The following is a 20,776-nucleotide window of genomic DNA, read 5'->3' on the forward strand; positions in this document are numbered from 1 at the left end:
TCGCATATAGTTGCGAACCTGTGCTCGGGAAGAGTAGCCCTTGCTGTGACTGTGTTGATGAGCGCGCCTATGAATTCCAGCCTCTGCGTTGGGCGTAGAGTGGATTTTGCGTAATTTATGTGAAACTCGAGGCTGAGTAGAAGGGCTATTGTGGTATCTGTCATGGCCTTCGTCTCATCGAAAGACGCACCTTTTATGAGGCAATCGTCCAAATACAGGAATATTATGATGCCTTGGTGTCGAAGAGAGGCCATTACGACCGCTAGAACACCCTGGGGCCGTGGACAGGCCAAACGGGAGCACCCTGTATTGGTAGTGTTGGGTGCCTACCATAAATTGTAAGAAGTGTCTGTGAGCAGGATGAATTGTAATGTGGAAATAGGCATCTTGAAGGTCGAGAGCCAAAAGCCAATCGTGTTGATCAAGCGCGGGAATGATAGTTGATAGGGTGACCATCTTGAAACGGTGATATGCGATGTATTTGTTGAGGCGCCTGAGGTCTAAGATGGGTCGCCATCCTCCCGTCTTCTTCTGGGTTAGGAAGTAGGTTGAGTAGAAACCCTAGCCCCGGAATTGTGGTGGTACGTGTTCAACTGCGCCCAGCTGAAGAAGATGTGAAATCTCCTGTAGGAGGACGGTTTCGTGAGCAGGGTCCCTGAAGAGGGACAGAGTAGAAGAGTGGGTGGGAGGAACGGAGGTAAAGGGGATAATGTAACCAGATTGAATCAGATCCAAGACCCGTTTGTCCGAAGTGATGAGGGACCACTGGTGGAAAAAGGCCCGGACGGGGTGGTGGAACTGAAGGATATCGGACGGAAGTGTCAGTGGATTGGCTTCCTGGCTCTCGACCTGACTTTCAAACCTGATGCTTGCTCAATGGTGGATGGGATGCGACATGCTGTTGTTGTTGCTGTGGTCTACGGCGCTGAGATCTTTGTTTGCGGAAATCATACTTGAGTTGTTGCCTGAACGGCTCTCTCAGGTGTTGGTAAGGCTGGTACCTAGTTCTCTTGAATGGAAGAGTATACATTCTGAGGGTCCTGAGAGTAGTATGAGAGTCCTTCATAGAATGCAACACCTCGTCAGTCTTAGCTGCGAAAAGGTTGGTTCGATCAAAGGGTAAGTCCTCAATCTTTTGTTGTAGATCCCTAGGTACCCCAGATGCTTGTAACCAGGAAATTCTGCGGAGCACTATCGCCGAGGCCGTAATTCGAGCTGCGGTGTCAGCCACGTCCATAGCGGACTGCAAGGCTGTGTGGGAGATGGTGTGGCCCTCCTGCATAATATTGAGCAGGACTGACCGTTTATGCTCCAGAAGGTGTTGGAGGAGATCCTGGAGCTTAGAATAATTAGCATGGTCATAGTCCACAAGCATGGTAGTATAGTTCGCAGCCGAGGAGTAATGTGGATGAAGAGTAAACCTTTCGTCCATAATGTCCACTTTCTTGTGGTCTCTGTCCTGTGGGGTTATTCTTAGATTAGGCTGTTTACCCTTGTGACGTACCAAATCCACTATTAGGGAGTTCGGAGGTGGGTGGGTAAAAAGGAAGTCCATATTTTTTGGAGCGATAAAGTATTTACGGTCTGCTCTCTTATTTCTTGGAGTGACAGATGCTGGGGTCTGCCAGATATTGTCGGCTGGGTCCATAATAGCCTCATCCATGGGGATAGCAATTCTAGAAGCTGTTGGAGGCTGAAGCGTACGAAGAAGGCGATATTGTTTGACCTGCACCTCTTGGAGCTATCTCTTTTAAACAATTCCTGAAATTTTTTCATGTCATCTCCCGACGGTGGGTTCGATAGCAACCACTTCGTCTGGGGAGGAGGAGGAATTGTGTAGAGGAGATCTGGTCTCTCCTTCAGAGAGAGAGTCATGCGTGTCTGAGGGGGCTGGAGAATTCGGCTCAGTGGCAGATACAGTGGCAGGAGGCGAGGGAGGAGATGGCCTGGAAATAGTGGAAGAGGGTCGGTGGTGACTCTTCTTTGGACGTGGCTCCCAGGGTTGCCATTGAGTGGCATATGGCGGGGGTGGGTAAGCATACTGTTGCGCATACCATGGATGCGGAGGGGGAGGGTATGCACACTGAACTGTAGGCGGCTGCCGGGATGGAGGTCTATGTGCCGGGCTAGAGTATTGCGATGAGAATCTGCTCCTTGGTTCGGTGCCGATGTCACTGACTGAGCGAGAAGCTGCCGAGGAGCGCCAAGATCTCACCGAGTGGATAGAGGAACCTGGGGACGGCGGTGCCGAGGAGGTGTGGCTCCGCACTGGGGATCGGTACTGCTCACGCCTTTGAGACGGTGCGGGGCGATGCGGTTTCGGTGGTAGCGGCGCCGCCAGCGGGGGGTGGGGTGGGGGGGGAGGATGGTGCCGAGGCTTGTTCCAGCACCGGAGCGCTCGAAGGTGATTTGTCGGCACGGGCCTTTTTCGGTGCCGAGGATGGTGCTGTTTTGGCATGCTTCGGTGCCATGCACTTTTTCGATAGCGCCGTCAGTGCCGAAGCGGTTGGTGCCGCTGATTTTTGCCTTGGCTCTGGATGAGCTCTTTTCTGCGGTGCTGGCGTCTTAAGCTGTGACGTGCCGGAGGTTCCCGGCCTATCCTCGGTGCTAACCCGTAACGCTGACAGTGCTGAGGATAGGGATGGAGTCGGAGAGAGACCGGTTTTAGAGGTCGTGGAAGAAGAGTGGGTAGGGGGTTGATTTTTCTCCATACCCTTACTTAGTTGAGGTGATCTAGATAGCGTAGGAGAGTCCTCTGAGGAGGGACAGAGGGACTTCTCGTATAAGAGAGTCTTTAGCTTATTGGCTCGGTCTCGGCGCGCCCTCGCCGTTAGTTTGGAGCAGTGCAGGTACTTCTGAGTCTGGTGTGCCTCCCCAAGGCACTTAATACAGTTGGAGTGCCCATCGGAAGCAGGCATGGCATCTCGACATGACTCGCAGCGTTTGAAGCCCGGGTTGGGGAAAAGCAGCAAGCCGCAATGAGAATTTTTTTTTTTTAAATAACTAGACAGAGGAGGCGAATAGGGCTAAAGAACTTGGATGATGAAGTAACTAGGGAATAAAATGAGTTATTTTACTATTTTTAGAGAGAAGTAAGGAGAACAGAGGGCTCCATCTGCTGCAGAGGACGGTAGAGAAGGAACTGAGGAGCTGTGCACGCAGGCACCCTTCAATTCCAATGACACTAGAGGGCGCCACGGCGCCTGTGCAGCGTGGCAGAAATGGCTAGAAAAGTCTCTGGTCACCGGCGCGAGGACGCACCAGCACCTACAGTGGAGCACCCACGGGGACCACTTGAAGGAGAAGCAGCATCTCACACTGTTCTAGTGCTTTCATACCAAAAGATCCCAAAGCACATTATGCCAGAGGCATATACAGAAATCACTCCATTCACCTGTAGCCACCTCAGTGCCACACAATTACCATCCTGCACCAGCAACACTACCTGAGAGCATCACAGGATAACTTTTCCCATTCAAGAATTCAGGGGAAGTTTAGGGTGGCCATATGTAATCACCCAAATTAAATATGCCCAGGACAACAGGCCTAACATCCTGGGGCTTATGCAAACAGCAACAAAGGATTTTTCATCATCCCCAAATGATCAGCTGTCGATACTACATTCCCATCCCAAGACAGTAAAAATCCAAGATCTCTCCAGTGTCAAGGAGTGCAGGACAAATCTTCAATCTGTATTACCTAGGCTCAGGAGTCAGAGGGGTGTAGCAAATGAGAGAAGGTGATAGTCAGACATAGGGAGTGGAGGTGAAAGGAAAGACAGCAGAAAGGGAAGCTATCTTCACTAACTACCCCAAATCTCTAACACTGGATTGCTGACTGGTCCTTTACATCCCTGGATTCTAAGGAAATCAAGATGGCGGCTCTAGCTCTCTCCAAAGTGCTACAGGTCAGAGCTCTCTACAAATCAGAGCTCAGGAGGTGGTTGCTACCTTCATACTGAGCATGCCCAGCGTGACCTGGAAGAGCACCAGCGAACCCTGGTAGAAGAAGAGGTCCCAGATGCGCAGCAGCAGCTTGATGTGCACGACGCTAGCAAAACATGTGAGGAACCAGTGCAGGGTGATCAGGGACAGTTCTGTGTGGGAAAAGACAGAAAAGGAACGTGACACAGGTGACCAGCTGACCAGAGAGGAAGAGAGCCTGCACAGAACCACCCTTCCTGCCCACAGGGGACACACTCACTAATCCTCATTCCACAGGGATTCTCCAGGCACCATGACTATAAAGGAGGATAACAGTGATGACCTCATTCTGGTGGCTGGCTGGGTGGGAGAAAGGCTCCCAAGCATGGTGGTTAGTAAAACAGTCATAGGAATAAGGGCTTTTTCTTGGGACCTGAGACATGACAGGGCCCACTTTATACAAGACTTAAAAGTGTCCAAAACCCCATGGAACATTGCTCATGCAAACATACAGCCACAGCTGCACACCAGGAACTCAACCCTCCTCTCCTCACAAGTTTAATGTCCCTCTTCATCTGCTGTATCCCCTAACGAGAGATGCTGGCTCTCTCCCCGGCCCAGGGCCAATGCCTCTATGACTTCCACACACGACTCCCAGGCATTCCTGGGTGAGAAACGCCCCCAAGAAGTCCAGCCCAGCCCTGAAGCCTCCAGCTTCTCCCCAAAACGCAACCACAATGCCCAAGCTGTGCATCATCACTGGGAAGTCCTGCAGCATGTCAACAGGCTATGGAGCAAATGTGACCCAAGGGACACTTTACTGCATGTATTTGGCTGGAAGGGGAGGAGGTCATTGTGGAAGTAGCCTCCTAATTGTGAGGTTCCCATCACATCATATCAGTTTAAGGTGCTGTGCTGTATACAGGCTTTGCTTATCAGCATACACGGAAGACTGAATGCCCTTAGGGCCCCTTTACCAATGTCATGCTCTTGGAGGAGCTTGTCCAACTGTGGCAGGTACTGCACGATAAGGTGGCGTAGGACACGCTGGTCAGTCTGCACTCCCATCAGCGTGGTGCTGAAGTAGGAGGCAGGCACCAGGTCCTCGATGATGGCACACATCATCCAGAAGGCATCTTCCTCCTCCAAGAAGAGCAGCAGGGAAGCCGCGACCTAGTGAGGAGAGGAAGAGGAGACATTCATTCCATGCATGCACTGAATGGGATATTCACTAGTGCTTAGGTGGAGTGGAACATTTTCCACTGGTCTGTGTGGGAGATGGACAAAATCCAGAGTTTAGGCAATGGAAACTTTCCTCATTTCCACACCCAGCAGCTTTGCTTTGCTTTCTACCACTGGTGGAATTTCTTTCACACTCAATCCAACAAGATCTTTGCTATTTCAGCCAGGTCAGCCAACTCTTCTGTCAAACACACACACATGCAATCACTCTTCCTCCACAGACAGATAAGTTTAGTCTGTGCATAGAATTATTCCTTCCATTTCATTTGCCCCGAAAAATGGCTCCATTTGGTATGCTACCCCAAGGTTCACATAGTGCCCAGCTGCACTACAGAGGCTTGAAATCACCTGCTCTGTCTCAGCTACCATGGAAAGAATGTTCTCTAGTGAAACACAAAGAAGGGGCAAGTAGAATTACCATGCCGGTGCCTTGGCAGTATCCAATCTCTGGGTAAAGCCAGGCTAATCCTCTGAGTATCCTGCGCAGGCGTGGTACCCCGATGCTGTTCATGTTGGAGAAACAGGCATTGCTGGGCATGGTGCGGAGCAGGTCTTTCTCGATCTGGCAAGCAGTCAAACAACTGCTTCAGAATCAGATTAACAGCCTCCTGATTAACAGCCTCCTGCTCCCGTGGCTTCCCTGACACCTTGTCTTGGCCACATACTACCTTGCCTTCCCACACCTTTTTAAAGTACATTTAGTGCTAATGCAAGGTACTGGACTGGTGTCATCTGGAACCCAAAGGCCTCTGTTTACCCCCAGGACAGGTATGATATAGCCAGGGACAGAACAACTGCTTGTATACTCTTGCTAGAATACCTAAGCACTGCCTTGGAGGGACTGTCTGGGGGATGACAGGAGCCTTCATACTCCTTGACCTATTCGGTTCTTGGTGTCACCCGAGATGGCAGAAAGGTGACTGATTAGTGCTGTCTATGTGGATGCAGATGTGAAATGGATATTTATCCACTGGGATCTGGAGTGAGGCCACCCCACCTTGCCAGATTCAGGCAGGCCACCAAACCATCATCAGAGGGCAAGGACCTGGGCTTGTCTTCAGCTGGTGATTGTGTAAAGGCTCCATATCTCAGGCCAAATCCCCTGAACTGTTCAGTCCCTCCCTCTCTCCGTCAGATGATTTTGGTTTGTTATCCCAACAGCTTGGTGAGTTTAGGCGTGTTGGTTGAATGTGTTAGTATGTTGGTCAGTGCTTGTACTTGGGCATGATTCACATACATATGTCCACAGCAGAGTTGTTTGCTCCATGTACAAAATATATCACAGCCTGAGGGCAATGTGGAGGCTCACTAAATCTTTTCCCCTCCCCTCTTGGGAAAGCAAATTGAGCCCTTCAAACCACCTTTCTAATACAGGAAGAGAAAAATATATCCATCCAGAATAATGAGTAGCACAGCCCAACTCTCCCCTCCCCCTTATCAATACCTGCGGATGCTAAGCAAATTTCTCATCCTCCCTATGAAACAGATCACCCATGTTTGCATCCCAGGCACTAGAGTGTGGACATCAGGCAGCTCCCAACCTGTTTGGAAGAGATTGTTTCGTCATTAGAGCTGTTTTTCACAATGTCTCGGTAGGACATTTCTGAATTCCTCTTCTTTTGCAGGGCCCCAGAGAGACGCATCCACAGCTGGAGAATCAGGGACATGAAAAGAAAGGGTTGAGAGCAGAAAAAGCACAACCACAATAAATGAAACCAACAGGAGGTGGTGTCTCATTCTCCCTGCTTCCCTTTCTCATGACTGTGCACCTGGGCCTCACCTGAGGCCTCATGCTGTGTGGGATGCCAGCCAGCACCAGTGAGCGCAGCTTTTCCGAACGCGGCAGTGTGACCTCAATTTTGTCCCAGGTGAGGTCTCCCACGTCATGGTTGTGCGTGAATTCCAGGTGGGCCTGCCATTTCAGCCTCTGCTGTGGCTCCTCTGTCAGCGGAATCCCTAGCAGCTTGCTGGAGTTCGGCTCAGCACCGTCTGCAGCAAGAGAAAGGGGAAAGCAGAGGCGATGAAGAAACAGACAAGGCAGGGACAAGTGACAGACAGAAATGGGGAGAGCTGTTTTCTGTATCTAGAAAATGCCATGCAAAAATGTCTGAGCCTCTGCTTTTGGGGGAAAGGAGGACGTGTGTGGTAGCAGCCCTGGTGATTAAGATGCACGTGCCTTGCATCACAGCACAGCTGGGTTCTTCACCCAGCACCACTTGTGTGGTCACAAGCAAACCTCATGACATAGGAGACTGGGACTCGTGTGTGCCTATTCAAAACCTGAGCCAGACAAAGAGCAGGACATCGAAGTTAAATGAGAGCCTGGCAGCGACTGCCCCATGGGGTTTTGTACCTTTGTGTTTACCAGACAAAGGCACAGCGAGAGCCAATAGCTGGAAGCTGAAGGTAGATAAGTTCAGGATAGAAATAAGGTGCAAACTTGTAACAAAGAGGTTAACTAACCATTCATGAAACTTTGGAAGGGAAGTTGTAGATTCGCCATTAAAGGCATTCTTCAGTCAAAACTGGCTTTCTAAAATATATGTTTTGGCTCAACCACAGGATAGGAACTTGATGCATAAATTACAGGGTGAGGTTCTGTGGCTGGCGCTTGGAGGAGCTCACAGACCAGAATGGTCCCTCTGTCATTAATGTTCATGTTCATGATTCTAGGCTCTGGAGCAGTGTTTCTTAAACTTTTTAAGACCGAGGAACAGCAAACAATTTTTTTTTTTAAACGAGGAACACCAAGGATTTTATTGAGGGAAAAAAGTCACCTGCCCCTTTAAGGGCAACCATTTTGAATTCTGTTCTCCACACCACACCACACCACACCTCCGACTGGCTCGTGACACAGCGGTGTGCCGCGGAACACAGTTTAAGAAACACTGCTCTGGAGGGACAGCTGCTCCCTTTGCCACATACCTGTATCTCTGACCCTGGGGTGCCAGTCCACAGTGCTCACTACAGCATGCAAGGCATGCATGTGCACCCCCACATTAGCACATAAAACAATGGTTTTCAAGTGTGGGTTCTCAACCACAGAACCCTCGAAAGTACTCAGAAGTCTTCCAGGGGTACATCAGCTTACCTAGATATTTGACAAGTTTTACAACAGGCTACATAAAAAGTACTAGTGAAATCAGAACAGACTGCACCTCCCTAAACTCGCACTCTCTGGTCTGGAAACATCTGAGGTCTGGCAGGACCATGGATGTTCTTGAAGCAGAGAGCCCTGGGTCAGGAGCCTAGTTGCAGGAGCGTGGCGGCACAGGGCCGGAGCAGAGTGAGTGAAGGGGCTGGGAGGAGGAGTGGCAGGGTACCTCTTCTGGTCTGGCAAATTCCTTCATTTGGGACCAGTCAGGTCCTGAGAGTGCCAGAGAAGGGAGGTCCAAGCTGTACAAACTAAAAGTTCATAGGACTTGCTTATACTGCTCCATATTCTAGTCAATGAAATGCAAGTATAATATTTATATTCGAATCCATTTATTTTATAAGACAAAAATGAGAAAGTCGGTCATTTTCCAGTAATAGTGTGACTGTAACACTTCCGTATTTTCTGATTTTGGAAACCAAGTAGTTTTTAACTGTTGTGAAGACAAATCTGAGGCCTGAAAGGAATACAATAGTTGGAAAGTTTGAGAAACGCTGACAGAGAAAATAGCCTCCTCCTGTCTTTTCCAGGGAGCTATTCTTGTGCAAATCAATGTTCCCTTTCCCAGGTACAGCCATGCAATGTGATGTCTCCTCAGACAGTGACCAGAAATCACTGTTGGTTCTATCCCTATTTATCAGATAGCCGGGTTAGTCTGAATCTGCATCAGATAAAGTGGGTCTTTGCCCGTGAAAGCTTATGCTCCAATAAATCTGTTAGTCTATAAGGTACCACAGGACTTCTCGTTGTTTATTCCTATTTAGGCACTCTTGGCCAAGATGACGGGATTTCTCATCAGCTGGACAGGCAGAGTAACCTATCACAGTAGCCCACCTTGGAATGGGAACCCTAGGTGCTTTGATAGAAGATTTAAAAGGCCATTGAGTTTTCACTGCATATACTGTAGGTGCCTCTGCATTGGACTGCTGAAAAGCTACACTGCTACTTACCACAGCACATATTGCTCAGTGAATTGCAACAGCTGTTCCTCTCATTCCTGCAAGCAACAATGCACTAGTGAAACACCCCTTCCTCACTGCCTTGTGTGTGGCAAAGGGGTCAGAGATTATGCTGGGCCAAGGCTCCAGCATTGTAGGCCTCATGTTCCAAGGCCAACACTTAAAGCATGCCTCTAGAAAACCGGAGTCAGGATGGTGCTGAGAACAGAGTGGAAGGGAGATCCTATTATATGCTGTGCCACAAGGTCAGAATGGTGCCAGAAAGCAGGTGCAGCAGTCTTACCTTCCTTATCCACTCGGAAGCCAAATTCATCATACCGGAATTCTGGCTGCTCCACCAACTCTTCTTTCTGGGGGCATGAGAGGTAGAAAGTAGAGGTCGCACTGATTTCCAACATTCAACCACAGATGGGGCACCAAGGGAGGAGCATTCCCAGCTCCTGGAATGCAGAGTCAGACCCTCATTCCCCTGCTGCACCACACTGCCTTGTTCAACAGGCAAATTACATGCACCTAGTCCTGCTACACACTGAGAAAAGGGATTTGGCTTCTTTTCAATAGATTCTGCTTTGATTTCCCACCCATGTCACATTACGGTGAGGAGCCATAGCATCTGCTTGGGAGAGACAGTGGATCTGATCACTATTCTGAGACAATCCCCATGCGAAAAATTCCTGGGAATGCTCCCTACCAGTCTCCCCTATGGTTGCTCCTCTAACACAGCAGTGCACAACCCTGTCTTTCTAGGGGGTTGCAGTGCCAGGCTGGCCACCATTTTGTTTTCCTGGCTCGGTGCCCAACGTATGCGCAGTGGGGGGAGTGGACCAGCGCTTTAAATTAAAGGGGCCGCAACAAAATGCTCCCAGTGCTCCCCCCCCTTTTTTTTCCCCAACCAAAATTTTCCTGGCCCTGGGGGGTTGCGAATAAAAAAGGTTTTAACGTGGTTAATCCTTTAAAATTCTGTGTGTGCGCACCTCTAATACTACTCGCAAAGCAGAACTCCCCTCCAAGACTCCATCTCAATTCCAGCCACCTGTGCGGCTGCAACAGCGCAAATTGTTGGTATAGGCAGGCTCCAGCAGCTTAGCCTGCCTCTGGTTCTTTCAGTTCCACAGCACAAACACCAGATTTCCTTGTTTACAGCAGAGGTCCCCAAACTTTTCATATTGTGCACCCACTTCCAGATCTACCTGCTGCACATGAGACCCTACCCTTCTCATCACTGATACTATGTGTGCTCGTAACATTACCCACTGTTAGCCATCTGTCCATATTTCCCTGTTACATTCAGATATAGTTATTGTGTGACATATACAGACAAAAAGCACACCCTAAGTTCTGAGCTCAGTTGCTGGGCAACTGAACCTGCACTCTACAGTGACTGGAGGTGAGAGCTTTGTTTTAAAGCTTCATCTGAGTAGACTATTTTGAAAATGCAATAAATAAAATTAATAAATAAAACCCACTATTGCATAATTTCTCACATGCACCCAGGGATATGCATACCACCATTTAGGAACCCCTGTTCCAGGGCTGCCACAGGTACAGCTCTGCTGGTGGCTGGAATCAGGGCTAATCCTACATGTAGACAAAGCCTAACCCAGTGGTCCCCAACCTTTTGGGGCTGCTGGGCACCTGAGGGTGGGGCTGCGCATGCGCCACGCATGCAGGGGTGGGGTCATGTGTGCGCCGCGCACCCAGGGCTGCGCGCCATGTGTTCGGGGCCAGCGCCGCGCACACGCACGCAGCCGGGGCCGGCGCACACGCACGCACCCGGGGTCCAAGAATGGCTTGGGCCAACCCTGATCACTCGGCGGGTGCACATAAGTGCCCCGACAGTCGCTATGGCGCCCGCGGGTACCATGTTGGGGACCACTGGACTAACCCAATCAACTCCTAACAACTGCCACTTTTGCATCCTCTCACAGCACAAACTGGCAACAGCTAATCCTGTCATGGGGCTACCTCAAGTTTTATAAAAATTGGCTTATGAATAAGCATATGCATTACTCAAAGATGCTTTATGCAAAAAGTACATCATATGACGTATTATTTTAAAAGTTGTAATCCACTGAATCTGTACCTCCTATTAGAGTGCATGTATCTTTCTTGTATGTGAAGTTAGAAATATTAAGTGGGAACCTGTTTTATTAATCCAAGTGTTCTAGTAAAAGCCATCAGTGATACTTTAGGAACTTAATTGCTCGATGATCAAGTCAAAGACCTGTGAATGGTTTTGTTTTTCCTGTAAGCCCAAACTGTGGTTGTTCCTAGAAAGACATATGACCATATCATCCGGTACTGAAATCCATCTTGAAGTTGGTATTTTCCCATGGGGATGGGGAAACTAAACTAAGAGTTCCCACCCGGAGGCGGGGGGGGGGGCAGAAGAGACAGAGAATCTATTTAAGGAATGGAAAGTAATCAGTCTTGACGTCAGACGGCTTTTGAATTTGCCTCCTCACCTTAAGAGGATATACAGAAAGAAACCTGAAAAAAAAAGAACTCTAAAGACACAGAGGCTATGTCTAGACTGCAAGCCTCTTTCGAAAGAGACTTTTTCGAAAGATACTTTTGAAGAAGCCTCTTTCGAAAAAGAGCGTCTAGACTGCAAGAGGAACTTTCGAAAAAGCAAGCCGCTTTTTCGAAAGGCACTCTGGATGCTCTCTTTTGAAAAACCCCTGTTTGCATTCAAGAACGCCTTTTTTCGAAAGAGCACTTTCGAAAAAAGTCGTTCTTCCTCGTAAAATGAGGTTTACCACCGTCGAAAGAAAAGCCGCGTTCTTTTGATTTAATTTCGAAAAAACGCGGCTGCAGTCTAGACGCAGGTGAAGTTTTTTCGGAAAAAGGCTACTTTTTCAGAAAAAAACCCTGAGTCTGGACACAGCCAGAGAGCTATAGATTCAGGCCAGAGAGAGAAGATCAACTCTGGCTTGTGAAGAATTGCATCTGAGATAAGGACTGAGGTGAGATTTATTATATTATATATATAAAACAATCTTTCAGTGTATTAGGATTACCTAGAATATTCTATTTATTTTGGCTTAGTAATTTACTTTGATCTGTCTGTTTTCATTTGCAATCACTTAAATCCTACTTTTTATATTTAAAAAAACACTTTTGTTTATTATCAAGCCCAACGTAAATAACTGTTACCTGGTATATGTGAGTGTGGGGAGAATAAACTCTGTGCATAAAAAGGGATGACCTTATGAGCGTTCTCAGTAAACCTTTTACACAGAGCAAGATGGAGTTATCTGGGGGTTTGGTCCCTTTTGGGGGCTGGGTTTGTGTGTGCTATCAATGGCCTTATAGCTGAGCCCTTCCAAAACTGAGCTGGTTCAGTGTCTGTGTTACTCTGCTGGGGGTGGTAACCCCAACTCTTTGCCTTGGCTGGGGGAGATCAGAGTTTCTGGCACAGCAGGGCAGAGTGGTGGGGAGCCCCAGAAAGCAGGAAGACAGGCATCAGTGGCTTGATCAGCAGAATGGGTTGACAACCCCAAGAGGACTATTGTGACTCAACCTGTCACAAACCCCTAACCAAGCTCCTCGTGTGTGTGTCCTCTAAGGCACACAGGTAGTGCCATAGATACACTTCCTCTTTCATTGTACGGGTTTCTGAGAAACAGGTTCAGAGGGCCATCCCACTAGGCTCCATGACACACTTGCCTTTAATAAACACTACTGGCAGGTTACAAAGCTCTACACTAATTCCCTTAAACCTCCACACCCTGGATAAGATGCTCTGGTTTAGCTTCTCCTCTGATGCATTAAGGATGTTAAATTTAGATGACTCAACTAATCAAATAGTTGATGTAATTTGCATCGACTATTTGATTAGTAGATAAAGGCGCCTCTGGCTCATGCGACATTTCAAAGGCAGAAGTGTTGTGGGAGCAAAGCCAGTGGCGACTCAAGCAGTCCCCTGCTGGCTTCATACTCCCTGCTTTTGAAATGTACAAGAGCCCCAGGAGGGCTATTTTGCATTTCAGAAGCAGAGCGCTGGGAGCATGGGGCTAGCGGGGAACTCAAACAGTTCCCTTCTGGGGCTCTTGTACATTTCAAAAGCAGGGAGAGGGGGACTGTTTGAGTCCCCAGCTCACCCCAGGTTCCCTGCAGTGCTTCTGCTTTTGAAATGAAACAAGAGCCCTGATCTTGCTCGATTTCAGAGGTGGAAGCACCACCAGTTTCCCACTGTGCCCCTGCCCCTTCTCCCCACAGAGAGGGTGCTGGGGGGAACCAGCTTTTAAGTCGGCTCCCTCCAGCACCGGATCCTGCTTCCCCCCTTGCAGTCTCTCTCTGATAGAGGCAGCAAGGGAAGCGGAAAGCAACTAGTTGAGTCACTAATCGACTATCCAATAAGCATTTGCTTATCAACTAGTTGACTAGTTGCTTACATCACTATGATGCATTAATCCACACAGGGCTGTGGAAACCATGATTATCTGGTGGATGGTTAGAAAGACTCTTCTCTGCATTGTAAAATGTCACCACTTTTACAACTGTGCGATAGCTGCAAAAGTGCAGAGAAAGACTCCACACAGGTTTCTTCAGGCTCTGGGTATCCCTTCAGCACTACACTCACTACCAAAAAATGGGTTTAACCAGTAAGTCCCAGATGTTTGCAGTTGCAAACGCGCAGAGTTCAAATGTTACCTTGCTACACAGAACAGCTTTTGGGGAAAAAAGAAAGTCTGTGCCTTCTCTGCAGCATGAAGAGTTCAGTACATCAGCAGTAGCATTTCACATTACTCTACCAATACATTGAAAAAAGCAAACATACGGTGTTCCATTCCCTCTCCCAACTGTACCTGGGTGTATTTTGCCAGGATCTCCTGTGGCCAGATGCTGGGGGTTAGAGCTGAGAAGGGACCCCCAGCAGAGGGGGTGTAGTTTCCTAAATACAAAGGGATCAACAAACAAATTAAGAACAAAAAACAGCGTAACGGATATTAAATAGCACACAATACTGCAGACAAATTCAGTGAGATGTCAGCTCACTACTACTGATCTTTGGAATCTAGATATTTATATGACCCTCATCACCAACCCAGCCTCTTTCATCTCTTGGAAACTCAAACTAACATGTGTCACTCCCACTCAAAGGAAGCCACCTCTACGATGGAGCTTGTGGCAAGCTTTTTATACCAGCATTTCAGAAATTTTAATTACCGAGTAATGGCACATAAGGGTGTGACATACTGTGGGTACCTTGCTGGTTGCTAGGCTTGGGCTGTGGGTAACCCCCACTGGCTGCTGTCTGTACCACGGCCCAGACGAGTAGCTGATGGGACAGGGAGATAGCTTGTTCTACCAGTTACCCCCCACTATGTCACAAAGGGCAACATCAGGTACCTACTGCCAGGGATTTTGAAGCTCCTCACAGTCTGCTTTGGTCTTAACAAAAAGGCTATTTCTACCTTCTTTATTTTGCTGGCCCAAACTTCAGATGCAGGCAGGAAAATATGTCCCAAGGTCTGGCATCCTCTGCTTACCTGACATGGTGCTGGAGCAGTGTGCGTGATGGAGGGCTGTCTATAGCCCTAGGCAGATTGCCCTCCAAAAAGTCTCAGGTCACTGTTCTACTGCAAGAAAAAAAAAATAGGTAGAAAAAACAGAAGTGATCATGAGAGTATTTATTCAACACTTGAGATCAACTGTGTTCCAGCTGCTCCTAATGAACAGCCACCCCCCAATTTTCCACAGGAAGATGAAATCCTCTCAACTCAAGACTTATCCATGTGGCCTGAAGGAAATTCCTTTCTGATCTGTGAGACAAAAGGACCCAACCAAGGCAAAACAATTTATTTACAAAAAGGCCACTATGCTTGTGATACTAAAATCAAGTAAAAAAAGGGGAAAAAATGTCAAAAATCAAGTTGCTTTTCACCATAGAAGCTGTTTACTTTTACATCACAATCAGGATCCTGTTTTCACACTTGTGGGAACTAAGAAAATATAAACTGGAAGGAATTTAGAGCATGATTCAAGACTGGAGGAATACATCAGGAATTAAAGGAAAAGCTTTAAAAATAGCAAGGAGTCCTGTGGCAGCTTAAAAACTAACAGATATATTCGGGCATAAGCTCTTGCGGGAAAAAAAAACACTTGGCAGATGCAAGGAATGGAAATCACAGAGGCAACGGTATATGTACTAGCATAGCAAAAGGGAGTGACTTATCAAGTATAGGAACAGTGTTAAAGCCAATTCAGTCAGGGTAGATGTGGCTCACTCCCAGCAGTTGATGGGGAGGTGCAAATACCAAGAGAGAAAATTATCCTATGGCCCCATACCACATGTATGCTCCCTTGACTAACTGATGTTGGACCAAAGCAGCCAACACCACTTCCAAGGAAAGGGTCTCTATGCCCCTCCCTCAAGGAACTTCCAGCTTTTACAAAACCAGGAGGTGCAATTTTAAATGGATTTCAGAGTTTCCCTGTAATTTACATTACATTCTCTGAATTACGGCCAGCGTCTCAAGCACTTGAGTGGGGAGCATTTTACAAATGTTGCTATTCTCTGTCCCAGACTCTGCACACAGCTCATCACCTGCATGTTAGTGAGGGGCCAGCTCAGCGGGTTGGGCACAGCTATGGAGGAGAAAGTGAACTGAAGCCAAGTTAATTATCCAGCCTGCTAGTGAATGAATGGAGGGGGGAGAGGCCTGCTGCGTTGGGTCCCTTCCTCAACACAGTGCAGTCACACAGAAACAATACATTTCCTTGCTCAAAACCACTCCTTTCTATCAGTGTCTCTCCCCACCCCCAGCCAATCACCTGATCACCACATCTGCTCCTCCTGCCTAAACCGCTCCCTAAACAAGGACTGGATATTAAAGAGCTGAACTTGATGGGCAGGTTTTTCCTGTCTTCAGTTGCTATGGAAACCTTCCTGAAAGCAGTCATCTGGGACCTGGCTGGGGAAAGACACATGCAACCCCTGCTGCTGGCCTGTCAGCACCAGGGACCTCAGAGGCCAGGGCAGAGGTGGATGAATCATGCCAGGAAGGCAGGCAGATGCTGTGAGCTGCTGCTTGGGGAGTCAGCAAAATGGAACCTGTCCAAGGATTGAAGTGGGGCAAAAACTTCTCCACACCAGCTAATCTCAGAGGGGGATCCAGCAGTTCTCTTGGGAGGACAACTCCATTCTCTAAGCACAGCTGCTCATCTGACCCATCCAAATAGCTGCTAGGGACACCCTTAAACCATATACCTGATCTCAATGAATCCTAGTAGTAGTATTACAAAAAACATTCACAACACCAGAGTGCTTTAGAGATTAAAACACTAATTCAGTGCACACCTTGCCCCAGTAAAATGTCACAGGAACTGGAGCATAGGATTCTGGGGCACATCAAGCACTCATTGGAGACTGGGTGCATGCTGGAGGAGAAAGGTCAAGGTAACAGGAGAGGGATCACTTGATTCCCTGTTCTGTTCACTCCTTCTGGGGCAACTGGTTGGCCACTGTCAGAAGACAGGATACTAGGCTAGCTGGATCTTTGGCTGTTCTTATGACCTATGTTAACCTCTGCTCTACATATGGCCCCATACCACAAGTATGCTCCCTTGACTAACTGATGTTGGACCAAAGCAGCCCCCACCCCCATTTCCAAGGAAAGGGTCTCTACACCCCTCCCTGAAGGAATTTCCAGCTTTTACAAAACCAGGAGGTGCAATTTTAAATGGATTTCAGAGATGGACAGAAAGCCAAGGAAAGGGACAGAGGATGAACCCAAAGCCAGTTGAAATAACAATGGATGAGCTGAAAGACGGATGGTACAGAAGCCAGTGAAGAGATCATAGGATGAGCGTTCTCATTTTCAAGAGCAAAATGATTACATAATTTGAGCACTATGAAGCCCCTTGCATTTTAGAGAGAAGTAACGGGATATTAAAAATACAGAGAATCTTACTAGAAAATTAGTTACAGGAAAAGTACAGTGATTAACTAACTTTAAAGAAAAGAGAAAATGTCATGGCTGCCAGGTCAACATCCCAAAGTTAGGATACTCTCTATACAACCTTAACTGTGACCCTTAAACATCTGTATTCTGACAGCCCTTGCATGATCACATGCTATTTCTCATATAGGTGGGACTGTCAATAGTGCTGAGCACCCCAGTTCTAATTACACCCAGTGGAACCTGTAGATGATGAACATGTCTGAAAATCTTTCCCATACAATTTTTTTATTACCTCAAATACACAATTTTCTCGTCATGATAGGACTGCTCTGTACACAAAAGTCCATAAAATAATCTCTATACATGAGTAGTGTACAAAACAAGAACTCTTGCAGCATTTGTTCAACACACACATTCACTAGTGCAGCCAAGTTAACCACATGCAATTTGTACATGCTCTTCCATTAGCCACAATATAAGCAAAGAGCACAAGAAATTATATCCGTTCAAGCTTTCAAATCAAATCCAGTTTTTACTTAACACTCACTTTCCCATTTGAGGTCAATTCCCATACAAAATGTCAAGTTCCAGAATCTTGACATTTTGGTACTACAGCTGTTAGCACAAGATGACAACACCAAAAAACAGCATATTGCTAGAATATCAATGGATATAATTAAATAATATGGAAGTCCCCTGTGATGTTCTGGGGAACTTCTGTAATGTTAAACCCCCAGTTTTATGGAAACATAATTTTTCACTATGAATATGCCTGACTTGAATATGCTTTATGTAAAATGTGGCATGTAACCTATCACTGGAGAGCTGTGAATAGTCACGTTTTTCCTGTAAACCTGGGATATGATTGGTCTTGCCAAAACATATGGCTAGGTCACCTGATGCTGGAACACATTTTGAATGTGGTACTTTTCCATGGTGGCGAGAGAATTGAAGATGAACACAAAGGATTCCCACTTTGGGAAAAATCTGTTTATAGGCAGGGAACCAAACAATAGTGGAAGACCAGATGCCAGGCACCAAGACACCCCCTACTTACCACCAAGATGACTGCTTCAAAAATCTAAGACTGAACTGGGGGAAGTACTGAATCTAAGAATTTTAATGGGTTACTGGTTAAACTGGTGAGCCCAGCCCAGTCAGAGCAGCCCCCTAGGTGCCCAGCCCACAGGATCCCAGTTAACTGGTTAAATGGAATGTTTAACATTCCATTTAATCAATGAACTTTTTAACCAGGATTTTACATCCCTAATTGAGCTCAAGCTAGGAGATTGCCTATCTTGTGAGAAAAGACAATTAAAACTACTGATAAGAAATTTCTTGTATCAAGTTTCTTACAGTATTAAACTTAGCTGGCCAGTTTTATTTTAGCTTAGTAACTTACTTTGATCTGTCTTATCACTTGCAACCACTTAAATCCTACTTTTTATATTTAACAACAAAACTTTTTTGATTCGTTTATTATTAAACCCAGTGTAAATAACTGCTGGCAGGGGCGAGGAACAACAGCTGTGCATATCTCTCTTTCATTAATAAAACTTATGAACTTACTCCGTATAAACCTCAAGCAATGTCAGATGGATTTATCTGTGGTTTTGGTCCCACTGGGACTGTAAACCTGGGTGCTGCGTCAAATCCTTGTGACTGAGTCTTCAAAGAGCTGAGCTGTTCTCAGTATCTGTGCTGCTCTGCTGCTGGCTGTAACCCCAACTCAGTACTTTTCTGGGGTAGACCAGAGGATCTGATAGGCAGGTGACAGTCTCATGGGGATCTCTGCGATTGCACCCATCACAATATTCCCACCAGTAGTGTTCTGTCACCATCTGCCCTGTAACCTTGAGTGCCTTTATACCGTCTAATTTTGGTTCAGTGCCCCGACACCAGTAGCATGCCCACAAGCACTAAAGGTACATCTACACTACAAAAAAGCCCAATACCTCCACCACACCTGTGGCAGCAAGTTTCAGAGCTTTGGTGAACTGACTTAGGCTCACACTACAGTGCTCAAACAGCAGTGCTGACATTCCTGCATAGTCTAGAGCCTGGGCTCTGAAACCTGGCAAGAGGGGTAGATCTCAGATTAGGGATGTTAAATTTAGAGTAATTAACTAATCAAATAGTTAATTTGATTAGTCTATAAGGGTGCCTCTGCCTTTGAACTGTAGCAAGATCGATGCCGGGCTCCTGCTACAGTTCAAAAGCGGAAACCCTGCAGAGAGCAAGGGGCCAGCGCGGGACTGGAACCGTTGCCCCAGAGATGGAGCTGGTTCCCCCATTAGGGAGGCAGGATAAGGGATGCCCTGAAGGTAGGGAGGAGAGGTAGGCTCTGGAGTGGCGTAGGGGATGGCATATTGGCCTGGGGAGCTAATAACTGTGTGTTTGAGCCCTGCCCACCCTGCCAGTGTCCCCACAGCCAGCACAAGTTGCCCCAGAGATGGAGCTGGCTCCCCCATTTGGAAGGCAGGATAAGCAGGGGACTGGCCCTGCGCACCTGAGCCTTGAAATGAACAAGAGCCCCAGTGGGACTCTTGTACATTTCAAACACAGAAGCAGTACAGGTAGCATGGTGCCAGTGGGGACTTCCCTCACTGGCCCCATGCTCCTTACAGCGCCTGAGCCTTTGAAATGTACAAGAGCCCCGCTTGGGTTCTTGTATATTTCAAAAGCAGAATCATAGCAGAAATGGCACAAGCGGGGACTGAAGCAGTCCCCACTCACACTGTTTCCTGCTGTGCCTCTAGTTCCCTGCCCCCTGCGGAGACAGTGCTGGGGGGGGTACTGATTTAAGCCAGCTCCCCTCAGCACCAGTTCCTGCTTCCCTCCCCCTCCCTGCTGCCTACATTTGATAGAGGAAACAAGGGGCGGGCGGAGAAGAGGGAAGCGACTAGTTGCATCACTAGTCAACTATCTGATAAGCTTATGCTCATCAGATAGTCGACTAGTTGCTTGTATCCCTATCTCAGAGCTGGGGCTCCAGCCTAGCAGGAACACCTACACTGCTGTTTTGGGTCCCACAGTAACACCCGAAATCAGTTGGCTTGTACTCCGAGACTCACTAATGTGGGAATACTTTGCATCATAGATCTACCCAAAGTCTCACTCTGGCTTCCATCAGCGTAGTTACGCCTTGCAGAGTGACACCAACAGCCCTTCTGGTCCATTACATCTCCCTTATACAGCCAACCTGAGATCTTAACTACCAGGTACTTGGGACTTTTCACTTCTGGTTCATCACTCCCTGAAGGTGTGAAACTAGTCCTCAGCTGGCAGCTTGCTTGGGCACATACTCTCGGCACAGTTTGCACACCAGAGATGTGCTGAGGCAAAAACTAAAGGTGTATTTAATAGATATATCACATGTAAGAAATGAACAAGTGAGGGAGACCAAACATATGCAAGTGGCATCTTTGTTTTCAGTGTAATTTCAGGCTTTATATACTTTTGAATTAGTTAAAAATCTTTTTACTAATACTTACCTATTGCCTCCGAATTGGGTAATTAGTCTCATCTGATTTGGGAGGCAGTCCCTAGATTTTCAGTAACAATCCAAAAAGAGCAATCAATGGAAAT

General features: G+C 47.3%; 1 protein-coding gene across 6 annotated transcripts in view; it reads right to left on the bottom strand.

Moving 5' to 3' along the window:
* SGSM3 (small G protein signaling modulator 3) overlaps positions 1-20,776 on the bottom strand; it is a 55,979-nt gene that overhangs the window by 23,646 nt on the left and 11,557 nt on the right. For 2 of the 6 annotated variants that reach the window (XM_075913324.2, XM_075913307.2), the window contains exons 2-9: positions 14,774-14,860; positions 14,090-14,175; positions 9,562-9,628; positions 6,946-7,154; positions 6,707-6,814; positions 5,584-5,727; positions 4,901-5,096; positions 3,951-4,096 (exon numbers count right to left, since the gene is read on the bottom strand). In XM_075913324.2, the coding sequence (XP_075769439.1) occupies positions 3,951-4,096; positions 4,901-5,096; positions 5,584-5,727; positions 6,707-6,814; positions 6,946-7,154; positions 9,562-9,628; positions 14,090-14,175; positions 14,774-14,780 (963 nt within the window). In that variant the 5' untranslated portion in view covers positions 14,781-14,860. Of the gene's footprint in view, positions 1-3,950; positions 4,097-4,900; positions 5,097-5,583; positions 5,728-6,609; positions 6,815-6,945; positions 7,155-9,561; positions 9,629-14,089; positions 14,176-14,773; positions 14,864-20,682; positions 20,703-20,776 lie in introns of those variants that run through there. The other 4 variants (XM_075913316.2, XM_075913298.2, XM_089775520.1 and 1 more) reach the window with 3 other exon arrangements.

This window comes from Pelodiscus sinensis, chromosome 1, assembly GCF_052426305.1.
Source record: "Pelodiscus sinensis isolate ZL-2025 chromosome 1, ASM5242630v1, whole genome shotgun sequence".
Taxonomy (NCBI): Eukaryota; Metazoa; Chordata; order Testudines; family Trionychidae; genus Pelodiscus; species Pelodiscus sinensis.